The following is a 13,816-nucleotide window of genomic DNA, read 5'->3' on the forward strand; positions in this document are numbered from 1 at the left end:
TGAGCTGTGCCCTCCACAACTAGATTGAAGGACAACGACTTGGAGCTGATGGGCCCTGGAGAAACACGCTGTTCCCCAATATTCCCCAATAAAAAAAAACAGAGAGAGAGAAATGTCTTCCATGCTGTATCAGACTCCAGTCAAGCCCTTTCTTTCACATTTACCCTTACTGTGCCCCGTGTGCCCAAACATTCTTGAAATCTTGCAGCGCTGAATCCTGGCTTTATAATAGCTTATGGTTCATTCCTTGGTTTAATTTCCCTATGTCTATAAATACACTATTCCTTGATTTAAGAAAATGCGGAAGCCAATATTTACCGGAAAAGAATTCACTCTGTTCTCAGGTTATGCAGTGTTTGGGGAAATGTTTAGCTACAGCAGGTAGGTTAGCTGAAATCTTTCATCACCTAAGGTTTCTCCCTAACCACATCTACAATGACTAGACTAGACTGCTCCTTCACCCAGCAGCTGCATTCTTGAGCACAGAGCGACATGGAAAAGCACTTGACAGCTGGTAGAGAAATCTCCCGGGTTAAGTGTTAGTTTCAATGCAGAATCTGTAGCTTCTCCCCAACATCTTTCAACAAGTTAAGGATCAGATCACCTGAAGTCTTGACTTAGCCACTTACCGACCTGGTCCTGACTCTGTGCCAGCAACCAACACAAAGATGTCCGAGCCCTTCAGCAAAGCCCGCTCCCCTCATGCACAAGCACAATTTCTGCTTTCTGAGGCAATTACCACTCAACTATTTCAAATGGTCCTGGCAGGTAAGAGAACATGTAATGTGAAATGATTTTAAAAATACCAGTTTGTGGTTTAGGATCTCTAGGGTGCAGAAAGAACTAGAAAAGTGAAATAGTTTCAAAATTAAGAGGAATCCTGAGTTAAATGACAAAAGATTAACAAACTCTTTTTAAAAACAAACAGAGTAGGTGATTGTTGTAACTGCTGCGAAGCGGGTTAAATCATTTGAATGATTAAAGAAATTCAATGATTAGCACCAGAACCTAAAGTCCTGAGGAAGACATCAGTAGTATTTACTTCAAGACCTCAGATGATTCTGATAGCATTTTCTTAAAACATCTGTGACTTCATTTTACCTTCTCAGTTCTACTAACCTTCACTTTTAAGCCCCCAAATGGTGGCTGCTTTATCTCCTCAGTGTGGGAAATGAGTCTTCTCTTCCAAGGGCAGAGAACTTCAGTGTGTTGGCCACCTCCCACTGCCGTTCGTTCAGGGCTCTCCCTCAACAGGATCCTCAGCCCTCACCCTTTGACCTTCTGCTGGTGTGCATTGGGGCAGCGCTTGGTGTTGTGACTATTATGACCCATTTTCAAAAGATTATCACAGGCGTCAAGGAAGACACATTTCATATGGTTCACAGGTTAACTGGCCCCTTATATTCCCCCATAATTCCCTTTCTGAGCCCTCTGGTGTTGCCCAAAACAGCTGTTTCCAGCTTACTGCACTTGCTGATGGCCTTAACCTGTCCACAACCCTAGACGTATCTTCTTAGTCAAGGCAGCACCCACACATTGCAAACCCCAGACTCATTCCATCTAGCATTAGGAATAGATGTCTTTCTTCTTGGGGTAACTCCTCTCATCTCATTGAGGAGATTCCATCCCAACACTAAAGTCATAAGTATATCCAACCTCTCCACCAACTTATTCCCTTCTGAATCAGATCTGCATTCATCTCCCTAATGTGGGGATGGCGCAGTTTGATTTTGCCCAGTCCTTTACCTGTCCTAGTCTTTCTCAAGACGTCCCCAGACCACCTGCCTCTCATCAGTTGGAAGTGCCTATAGAAAATGAAGCTTCTCTACATATAATGTAGAATCCTGACTTGGATCCTGGAACAGGTAAAGAACTGTAGTGGAAAATCTTATGACATCCAAATGAAGTCTGGAGTTAATAGTAAATGTACCAATGTTGACTTGCTAGTTTTAACAAACGTACTATGACAATATGTTAACATAAGGAAAAAATGGGTAAGAAAGGGTATACAGGAACTCTGAATTATCTTTGCAACTTTTCTATAAACCTAAAATTAAAATATAGCATTTCAGATTTGAGCAGGCATCAGAATTACTGGAGGGCTTGTTAAAATAGATTGTTGGGTCCCACCCCAGAGTTTCTGACTCAGTAGATTTGAGATGGGGTATGAGAATTTGCATTTCTTTTTTTTTTAAATTAAAGTTCATTGGGATGACAATTGTTAGTAAAGTTACATAGATTTTAGGTGTACAATTCTGTACCGTGTTTCTCTGAAAATAAGACCGAGTCCTATATTAAGTTTTACTCCAAAAGACACATTAAGACATATTCAGGGGAAGTCATCCAGAAAAATCATGCTAGGGCTTATTTTCTGGTTAGATTTTTATTTTCGGGGAAACACAGTAATACATCATCTATATATTCACTCTGAGTTCATATTGGCAATGGTGTTTGATGACCAAAACTGTATTAAAATTCCCACAAGTTGCACTCCCACCTAAATGCACGTTATTGTTGTTATTCAGTCCTTCCTTCCCTAAAACATGGGGTTGGGGGTGGGCTGCAAACCAGCATGTATTTGAATGACTTACTAATCTGCTTTATAAATCATTAACATTTAATGCTTGACCAAGGGCCTGTGAATGTATTAAAATAAAAGTGATCAGTTAAAAATATATGTATACATGTATACATGTGTATGTATATATATATACACACACACATATATTATATATATATAACATATATATATAATATATACACACACACACATATATTATATATATATATATATATAAAACAAACATATATATATATATAATATATATATGTAACAAGCAGCAGTTTCTTGGGCCTGAGACCTACTGAATCTCAATTCCTGCAGCCTAGGAATCTCCATTAATAGCCCCAAATGATTCTTACGCAGACTAAAATTTGAAAATCCAGCCTTTTTCATTCCCTGTCCAGTCCATTCCTGAACAGCTCTTTCCTCCATGCTTTATTTACTTTTTAAAAAAATTTATTGGGGTGACATTTGTTAGTAAAATTACATAGATTTCAGGTGTACAATTCTGTATTACATCATCCATAAATCCCATTGTGTGTTCACCACCCAGAATCAGTTCTCCTTCCATCACCATATATTTGATCCCCCTTACCCTCATCTCCCACCCCCCACCCCCCTTACTTTTTTTTTTTTTTTTTACTTTTTAAAAATTAGTTTCAGTTGTATAAAACAACATAATGATTAGACAGTTACAGCCCTCACAAAGTGATAACCCCACCAAGTCTACTACCCCTCTGACATCGTACATAGCTATTATAACACCATTGACTATATTCCCTATGCTATATTTTACGTCCTGTAAATATATATATGTATATATCTACATATATATGTAGATATGTATATATCTACGTATATACGTATATATATAGTTTCACTCTTTTTTATGGCAGAGTAATACTCCATTGTATTAATGTGCCACACTTTCTTTATCTAATCGTCTATTGATGGGTGCTTTTGTTGTTTCTATATTTTGGCTGTTGTGAATAGTGCTACAGTGAACATAGGGGTGTATATATTATTTCAAATTAGTGTTTTAGATTTCTTTGGATAAATACTCAGCAGTGGAATTGCTGGGTCATAAGGTAGTTCTATTTTTAATGTTTTGAGGAACCTCCATACTGTTTTCCATAGTGACTGAATCAATTTGCAATCCCACTAACAGTGCACAAAAGTTCCTTTTTCTCCAGATCCCTGCCAGCACTTGTTGTTTGTTGATTTATTGATGACAGCTATTCTGACAGGAGTGAGGTGGTATCTCATGGGGGTTTTTATTTGCATTTCTCTGATGATTAGTGACATCGAATATCTTTTCATATGTCTATTGGCCATCTGAATGGCCTCTTTGGAGAAATGTTTCTTCAGGTATTCTGCCCAATTTTTAATTGAATTGTTTGTCTTTTTGGTGTTGAGTTGCATGTTTTTTATATATATATATACAAGGTGTGATTAAACAATACGGTGAGTGTTTAAATTTAAAAAAAAAGTATTACAATAAAAGACACATTGCCATGAATCTCCCTCAAAATACTTCCCCTTGCTTTGAACACACTTATCCCACCGTTCTTGCCACTTTCTGAAGTAGTTCTGGAGTCCTCTTTCGTGAGTGTCATTAGTTGTGCGGTCATGGCTGCCTCAATGTCTTGAATCATTTTGATTTTGGGGAAGAGCCAGAAGTTGCATGTTACCAGATCGGTGAATAAGGGGATGAGGACAAATCATAATGTTTTTATTTGACAGAAATTGCCATATACCAGAAGCGATGTGTGACACAGAGCATTGTCATGATGGAGGATGATTTATGGCACACTTTAAAACACACCTTCTCTCAACTGTAGCTCACACCCGACTGACTGCACCAAACAAGTTAAAACTTATCACATACTATTACTAAGGTTTGATGCACCACTTCCCATATTGAAGATCACTGCCTTTCCATTGGATGGCATTTGGCAGCAGCATTCACCATATTTTTTTTTATTACAATGGAAAGGCTCTGTGTCACACATTTGCTTCTGGACTTTCATTTGTTGGAAACTTGTTGATTACTGACTCAATTTTATTGGTAGTAATCGGTTTGTTCAGATTTTCTGTTTCGTCTTGATTTAGCCTTGATAGATTGTATGCTTCCAGGATATCATCCATTTCTTCCAGATTGTCCAGTTTGCTGGTGTATAGTTGCTTGTAGTATTTTCTTAAAATATTTTTTATTTCTCTGGTGTCGGTTGTCACTTCTCCTCTTTCATTTCTGATTTTATTTATTTGAGTCCTCTCTCTGTTTTTCTTGATGAATCTTGTTAAAGGTTTGTCTATTTTGTTTATCTTTTCACAAAACCAGCTCTTGGGTTCATTGATCTCTTGTATTGTTTTTTATGTCTCTATTTTGTTTATTTCCACACTGATATTTATTATTTCCTTCCTTGTACTCACATTGGGCTTTGTTTGCTGTTCTTTTTCCAGCTCCTTAGGTATAAAGATATACTGTTTTGAGATTTTTCTTGTTTCTTTAAGTACACCTGCATTGCAATGAATTTCTCTTTTAAGATTGCTTTTGCTGTGTCCCATAGATTTTGGTTCGTTGTGTTTTCATTTTCGTTTATCTCAAGGTGACTTTTGATTTCTTCCCTGATCTCATTGTTGACCCATTCATTATTTAATAACTTGTTATTTAGTCTCCACTTGTTTGTGTGTGTCTCGGTTTTTTTCTTTCAATTGATTTCTAGTTTCATACCACTGTGGTCAAAAGAAGATGCTTGATATGATTTCAATCTTTTTAAATTTATTGAGACTTGTTTTGTGGTCCAACATGTGGTTTATTTTGATAAATGTTCCATGTACACTTGAAAAGAATGTATATCCTGCTGCTTTGGGGTGAAATGCTCTAAAAATATCAATTAAATCCATCTGGTGTAGTGTGTCATTTAAGGCCACTGTGTCTGGGTTGAATTTCTGTTTACTTACTGTGTTTCTCCAAAAATAAGACCTAGATGGACAATCAGCTCTAATGCGTCTTTTGGAGCAAAAATTAATATAAGACCCCGTCTTATTTTACTATAATGTAAGACCAGGTCTTATCTAGTTTTTCATCACTTTAAATATTTTCTTCCATGCCCTTCTGGCCTGCAAAGTTTCTGTTGAGAAATCAGCAGATAGTCTTATGGGAGCTTCCTTGTAGTAACTAGTTGTCTTGCTCTTGCTGCTTTTAGCATTCTCTTTGTCTTTAACCTTTGGCATTTTAATTATGATGTGTCTTGGTGTGGACATTTTTGGGTGCATCCTGTTTGGGACTCTCTGCGTCTCCTGGGTTTGTATGTTTATTTCCTTTGCCAGGTATACGAAGGTTTTTAGTCATTATTTCTTCAAACAGGTTCTCGATCTCTTGGTCCCTCTCTTCTCCTTCTAGTACTCCTATGATGCGAATGTTGTCACACTTGATTTTGTCCCATATATCCCTTAAAGTATCCTCATTTTTTTTGTTTTGTTGTTTTATTAGTTTCAGGTGCACAAAGTAATACTTAGACGTTTATCATTTATATCCCTCAAACTGTGTGAAACCCCCCCATCCACTATCCCTCTGACATCGCACAGAGCCATTACATTTCCACTGTCTCTATTCCTAATGCTGTACTCTGCTTCTTGTAAGTATATACATACATGCATATATATATATATATATATATATATATATATATATATATATATATATATTATAAAATTATAGTTGGCATTCATTATTGTTCAGCTTCAGTTTCAGGTGTACAGTGCAGTGATCAGGCATCTACATCATCCCTGAGGTGGTCTCCCAAATGGAACAAGTGTCTATCGGATACCCTACAAAATCTTTACAACATTGTTGATTACATTCCCCAAATTAATTTTCAAAACCCTGTGGCTATCTTGTGGTTACTGACTGTTTTCTAATCCTCTCACCTTCCCCCTTATCCCCACACCCCTCCCATCCAGCAACCCTCAGTTTTAGCTCTATGTCTCCAAAACTGTTTCTGATTAGTTCATTCACTTATTCTTTTCTTTAGATTCCACATATAAGTGAGATCATATGGTATTTGCCTTTCTCTATCTGACTTATTTCACTTAACATAATGTTCTCTAGGTCCATCCATGTTGTTGCAAATGGTAAGATTTCTTTCTTCTTTATGGCTGCATAATACTCCATTGTATAAATGTACCACAGTTTCTACCGATGGGCATTTCGGTTGTTTCCATGTCTTGGCTATTGTGTATAGTGCTGCAATAAACATAGAAGTACATAAAGATTTTTGAATTGGAGTTTTGGGTTTCTCCAGATAGATGCCTAGGAGTGGAATTACTGGATCATAGGGTAGTTCCATTTTCAGATTTCTGAGATACCTCCATACTGTTTTCCGTAGAGGCTGCAGCAATCTGCAATCCCACCAACAGTGCACAAGCATTCCCTTTTCTCCACATCCTCGCCAGCACTTGTTGTTTGTTCATTTATTGATGATAGCCGTTTTGACTGGGGTGAGGTGGTATCTCATTGTGGTTTTTATTTGCATTGCTCTGATGGTTAGTGAGGTTGAGCATTTCTTTATACGTCTGTTTGCCATCTGTATGTCCTTTTTAGAAAAATGTGTCTTCATGTCCTCTGCCCATTTTTAAATTGGGTTGTTTGATTTTTTGGAGTTGAGTTGAGTGAGTTTTTTATAAATTTGTGATGTTAACCCCTTATCAGATATATCATTGGCAAATATCTTTTCCCATTCAGTAGGATCCCTTTTTGTTTTATTGATGGTTTCCTTTGCTGTGAAAAAACTTTTTAGTTTGATGTAATCCCAAGTGTTTATTTTTTCTCTTACTTCCCTCGTGCGAGGGGATATATCAGTAAAAATCTTACTCCGGGTAATGTCTGTGAAGTTTCTTCCTATATTTTCTTCTAGGAATTTTATGGTTTCAGATCTTACATTTAAGTCTTTAAGCCATTTTGAATTTATTTTTGTATATGGTGTAAGGAGGTGTTCCAGCTTCATTTTCTTGCATGTGTCTGTCCAGGTTTCCCAGCACCATTTATTGAATAGACTGTATTTACCCCACTGTACATTCTTGCTTCCATTGTTGTAGATTAAATGGCCGTATAGGCATGGATTAATTTCTGGACTCTCTATTCTGTTCCATTGATCTATGTGTCTGTTTTTATGCCAATACCATGCTGTTTTGATTACTGTAGCCTTGTAATATAATTTGGTGTCAGGTATTGTTATACCTCCCACTTTGTTCTTATTTCTCAAGATTGCTGAAGCTATCCGGGGTCTTTTATGGTCCCATATAAATTTTAGGATTATATGTTCTATTTCTGTGAAAAACGTCGTTGGTAGTTTGATAGGAATTGCATTGACTATGTATATTGCCTTAGGCAGTATTGATATTTTAACTATACTAATTCTTCCTATCCATGAACATGGTATGTGTTTCCATCTATTTGTATCTTCTTTCATTTCTTTCTTTATATATCTATATCTATATATCTGTATCTATATCTATATCTATATCTATATCTATCTATATCTATATCTATATATAGATATATAGATATAGATATAGATATATAACAACTTTAGTTTCATTTTCCTGAAACTGGAAAGACCCCGAATATCCTTTAACGGGTGAATGGTTAAGCATACTATGGTTTATGCATACCAAGGGGTACTACTCAGCCTTAAACAAGCAAACTTTTGGTAGGTGCAACATCTTGGATGAATCTTGAAAATTTAATGCTGAGTAAAGAGCCAGTCTCTAAAGACCACACATTGCATGAGTCCATTTATATAAAATTCTTGACATGAGAAAATTATAGTGATGGAAAACAAGCTAGTGGTTATTAGGAGCTAGGGGTAGTGGGGAAAAGAGAGGGGCAGCATGAGGGAGACCTTTGTGGTGATGGAATGGTTGTGTATTGAAACTGTGGTAGTGGTTACAGGATCAAACAGCAGCAAGATTACACACACATGTACTGAACCCAATTTTCTAGCATTAATATTGTGCTAAAGTTATGTAAAATATAACCATTGGGGAAAAGCTGAAAAGAATTTAGAGAAGCAATTTTCTGGATTTAATGTAAATATAAGTATTTCATACATATTTATTGTCTATGGTAGAGGAGAGAAAGAAGGAAAGAAGGAGAGAGAGAGAGAGAGAGAGAGAGAGAGAGAGAGAGAGAGAGAGAGAGAGAGATTGAGAGAGAGAGAGAGAGAGAGAGAGAGAGAGAGAGAGAGAGAGAGGTTGTGTATTTTTCATTTTTGTCTAGTATCAAAAGTTTGAAAACAAGCATGCCATGATAAAAACATGTGATAGGACTTACCTGTCTGTGATACCCAAGGAGTCTATCTGGAGGTCATTGATACTCCCCAAGCCCTCTGCTGTACTAATATGAAATGCACTGCCTTGTTGCCAATGTAGATGAGCCTACATTGAGAGCCCCCAGGGGAATTTTACTTTACGAGCCAGAGCTATTGTCATGACAGCCCGAATGAATAGACACAGACTTTATAAAATTTTTGCAGGGCATGACAGAAAGCTGCTTTCCTGTGTCTACAGAAATCTGATGATCGGTCTTTCAAAACAAACAATGTGAGAAGAACTCACTATTCACTGGGAACAATATGAACAAAAGTTAGTATTCATAGATATAAAATAACATCTGGAGTGAAAAATATAGAAAGTTTTAAAGTGAAAGAAGTTAGAATGTATATGTATAAACTGAAACTATACCAGATATTCTCATTGCTCTTAAAAGCATGTTAAATCTCCTTCAGTGTGTATGTGTACATTTGGGCGTATTTCCAAATAGGTTGTTATAAAGATTAGACTTAGCCTTCTAAGGGAATTCACACTAACTTGTCCAATATTTTTTGACTGAAAAGAAATGGACTTATGATTATTTTCAATATTGAAATTTAGTAGATAGTAAATGTTCTCACCACACAAACATAAAATGGTAACTATGTGAGGTCACGGATATGGTAACCAACCTTATTGTGGTAATAACATCCTAATATATATGTACACCAAATTATCACATTGTACACATTACACTTACATAATATTATATGCTGATTATATCTCAATAAACCTGTACAAAATAATTTACAGTTAAATAAAGTTAAATTTTAAAGTTCCCATTGCAGCCATAAAATTAATTTAACATGAAATATAAAGTACTTTCCCTTTATTATCCTGAGCTTCTTAGGATGGTCAATGATGATATCAGAATTTTAACAACTATATTACTTTGACCCAAATCAGAAAACATTAGTTCTAAAACTGTATCAGTCAAAAGTGGAATTTTCTCTCATTCTTCTGTGAACTACAGTATAAAACTTAATTTCAGACCCTTAGGCATGTATCCTTCAAAATGAACAACAGAAAAGATGAAAATATAAGAAAGGATACTTAAAAATTATAAAATGCCTTTGTGTATAAAGAAAGTATTTGAGGGAAAGAGTGATAGTAACAAAAAATCAAATCACAATGTATTTATTCAATCAAATACTAAATTACTAGGCATTTATTTAAATGAGTTATTTTCATCCATATGTATTTTAATCATTTGTAATTTTTTTAAGCCGAAAATCCTGAAATAAATTTTACACCATGAAACTTTAATTTTCTTTCATTTTTCAGATCTCACATATGTTTTATTTATATTAGCATTGGAAAACTGCTTTTTTTATAACTTGTGATAAATGTGTACATAATGTATTTTTCCAAATATTTAAAACTTAAATAGTTAAGTAATTCTTATTTTGCATTAATATTTATATGCCTCTACATATCACCTAGACCAATTTCTTCACTGACCAAATATGGAAAGTGAGGCTGAGAAAAATTAAATAACTTTCCCATGTTCACTGAGACAGGTCAGAACTACAAACTTTCTGTCTGTGCTGCATTCAGATACCTTCCTTCAATTCATATTTAATTTTTTCGGTAGATACATTGAGGAAATTATTCTATATATTGTGCTGTGTGATAAGCTGAAATGCAAGGGGAAATATATTTATGTTTATATATATATAGTTAATATTTAATAACAGGGACTATGTATGCACTTTGTATATATTATTTCCGGAGGATACCATTAATTGCAATAAGATTACATCCCTGTTCAATAATAAATTACCATATTTATGAAGAAAAAGACATATAAAAATATTTCAATATGACATAGTAAGTGAAGAGTGTGGCTATTTTGGATATTTTGTTGCAATTCCGATAGGAATAGAAATATATGGCAAGGAAAAATCATGAAATTGTCGTGAAATAATTGCAAAATAGACATAGTGTTTATATTTTGCTGTGAAATGAGAATATTTGACGGTAGTTTAAGGCATTTTCTTAAATTAAAAATATTAAAGCAAAACCAATAAACAGAGATACAGACTTTCTCAAATATTAACTCAAAATGGATCATAATAATCTTAGAAATGAAATACAAAAGTATAAAACGTCTGGAAGATCACATAAAAGAAAATCTAGGTTACCTTGTATTTGGCAATGAGGTTTTGGATAACATCAAAATTGTAACGCACAAAATATCCGGGAAGAAGAATTATATACACAAGGTTCGTCCTTGGTAAGATTGGAAATAAAAGAACTATAATTTTTAAAAAATGTGTAATGCATGAATGAACAAACTGATCAGTTTGACTTCATTAAAATTAAAAACTTTTGCTCTGTGGAAGAATGTCAGGAGAATGAAAAGAGAAGTCACAGATTGAGAGAAAATATGGCAAAAGACATATCTGATAAAAAATTTTATCTAAAATATACAAATAACTCTTAAACTCAACAAAAAGGAAATGAATATCCAAGTAAAAAAATGGGTGAAAGAGTTGAACAGACACCTCACAGAAGAAGATATACTTACGGCAAATAGGCACATGAAAAGAAGCCCAGCATTGGATGTCATTTCAGAATTGCAGATTATGAGATACCAGTACACACCTGTTAGAATAGCCAAAATCCAAAACATTGGCAACACTTAACGCTGGCGAGAATATGGAGCAGAAAAACTCTCTGTCATTGCTGGTGAGAATACAAAATGATACATTCACTTTTGGAAGACAGTGTGGTGGTTTCTTATAAAGTTAAACCTAGTCTCTACTACACAATCTAGCAAAGCACTCCTTGATATTTACTCAATTGATTTGAAAAATTATGTTCATACAAAAGCCTGCAGAAAATGTTTATAGTTTTATTCACAGTTGCAAACACATAGAAGCAATCAAGATGTCCTTCAATAGATGAGTGAATGAACAAACTGTACATCCATACAATAGAATATTATCCAACGATAAAAAATGATCTATCAAGTCACAAAAGGACATGAAGAAAACTTAAACGCACATTTTAAGTGAAAGAAGCCAGTCTAAAAAGGCTCCTTACTATATCGTTCTAATTATATGACATTCTGGAAAAAGATAAAATTATTGAGACAGTAAAAAGATGAGTGGCTGCCAGGAGTTCAGGATGGGAGAGCAAGAGGACAGGTGTTGAATAGACAGAGCAATGGAGATTTTTAGGGCAGTGAAACTATTCTGTATGATAATGGACTGCTGGACATTACACCAGATGATATTATGCATTAGGTAAAACCCATAAAACTGTACAACACAGAGTGACTACCAATGTAAACTAGTTTCGACTTTAGCTAGTTATAATGTATCATTCCTTAATTGTATTAAACGTATCGCACTAAAGTAAGATGATAATAACAGGAGAAACTGTGCATGGGGTGACAAAAGGAGGTATATATGGGGACTCTGTACTTTCTGCTCAATTATTCTGTAAACTTAAAATTGCTCTAAAAAATCTTGTAGAAAGAAAACCTATGTTATTGTGTCCACATGTCTCTAATTTGAAGTGTGCTCACATTAAGTTTCAAGGAAAGTTTACCTATGGAAATGCAAAATTGATACAATGATAATTTTCTTATTTGGGGTTGTATGTGTTTTCACATGTGTAATCTGAACAGCTAGATTATTGCCTCCCCACCAGCAGCCTGCTGGTCACAGATGTCAGTTACTCTTTTATGTTAATGCTGGCACCATTCTGTAGTACCTGTTCTATTTCACAGCTGTGAAAGAGACAGTTGTACCTTTACTACTGTTTCACAGACAGTAGGGGGCAATAAACTCCCTAACCTCCCTCCATCCCTCCACATCCCAAGTCCTTTACTATGTATTAAAAAGAAATTCAAACACTCTGAATAGTAGAAATAGTAAAATAAGTATCTTATACACATGTTAAATAGCTTAATGATCCTTAACTTGTTGCAATATTTGTTTTCCCTAATTGTTTTGCTTAATTTTTAAAAAGTAAATTACAAACACATGATTTCATAATTGTAAACATATTAGTAAATATCTTTAAAAAATAACAATTTCCTACATCATCCAAATATTATCGCACTTTCCAAGGTAATGGTTAATTTTCCATAATATTTCCAATATCTAGTTCATATTTCTGTTTCCCCAATTGTTGTCTCTTGCAGCAGTTGTTTTTCCAACCAGGATCCCATTGAGAAGCACGATCGCAATGCGTTGTTAGGTTCCAAGGTTAGAGTTTAACCCCAAACCTCTGTGGATCCAGGAAAGTTTCCAGGGGTCAGGTCCAATTGTCAAGTCTACCAACTAGCTAACGAAGTGGAATCGCTTCAAAAATTACTTCCTGCGGTCTCAACATTTCATGGGAAATGTAGTTTTCAAAGTGTGGGCCTACAGCACAGCCCTCTGGGAACGGGTCTTGGGCGCTCGCTCTGCGCATGTGCACCCGAGCCTCGCCTCCTCCGGTCAGTCCGCTCCTGCGGAGATGCGGTGTCTGCGTCGCTGGCTCTGTGCGGGAGCGGAGGCTGTGGACCCGGAGTGAGAGCACTGGGCCACTGCGGGTCAGGTAGGCTGGTGTCTGGGTCACGGGAGGGGCACGTCCCGGGGCCCACCAGGCGGGTCCTCCCCTCCCCCTGCCGGCCCCCGCGGCGCCCTGGGCCTGAGCCCTGGTCCGGAGAAGGTGCTCAGTGAGGCCGGTGCGGGGTGCAGGCGGCGGGAGTGGAATGTACCTTTACTGTCAGGCTACTCATAGTAGTTAGCATAGTTATTCTGAGAATTAGATAAGGTGTCGTCTGCAAAACATTTTGTCAAATCCTTGTAATCACTGTGTAAGTTGCTAGCAAAAGACACTGTTCGCTTCGTTTATTTCATTTAACCCTCACAACAAGCT

General features: G+C 36.0%; 1 protein-coding gene across 1 annotated transcript in view; it reads left to right on the forward strand.

Annotated features, from left to right (window-relative positions):
• Positions 1-668: 668 nt before the first annotated feature.
• Positions 669-13,816, forward strand: part of LOC308504723 (uncharacterized protein) — a gene marked incomplete at its 5' end in the record, with an annotated part of 52,121 nt that continues 38,973 nt past the window's right edge. Inside the window, 2 exons of the mRNA XM_081065910.1 lie at positions 669-768; positions 13,193-13,492. Of these exons, the coding sequence (XP_080922036.1) occupies positions 669-768; positions 13,193-13,492 (400 nt within the window). The remainder of the gene's footprint in view (positions 769-13,192; positions 13,493-13,816) is intronic.

This window comes from Rhinolophus hipposideros (assembly GCF_964194185.1).
Source record: "Rhinolophus hipposideros genome assembly, chromosome: 11".
NCBI lineage: Eukaryota > Metazoa > Chordata > Mammalia > Chiroptera > Rhinolophidae > Rhinolophus > Rhinolophus hipposideros.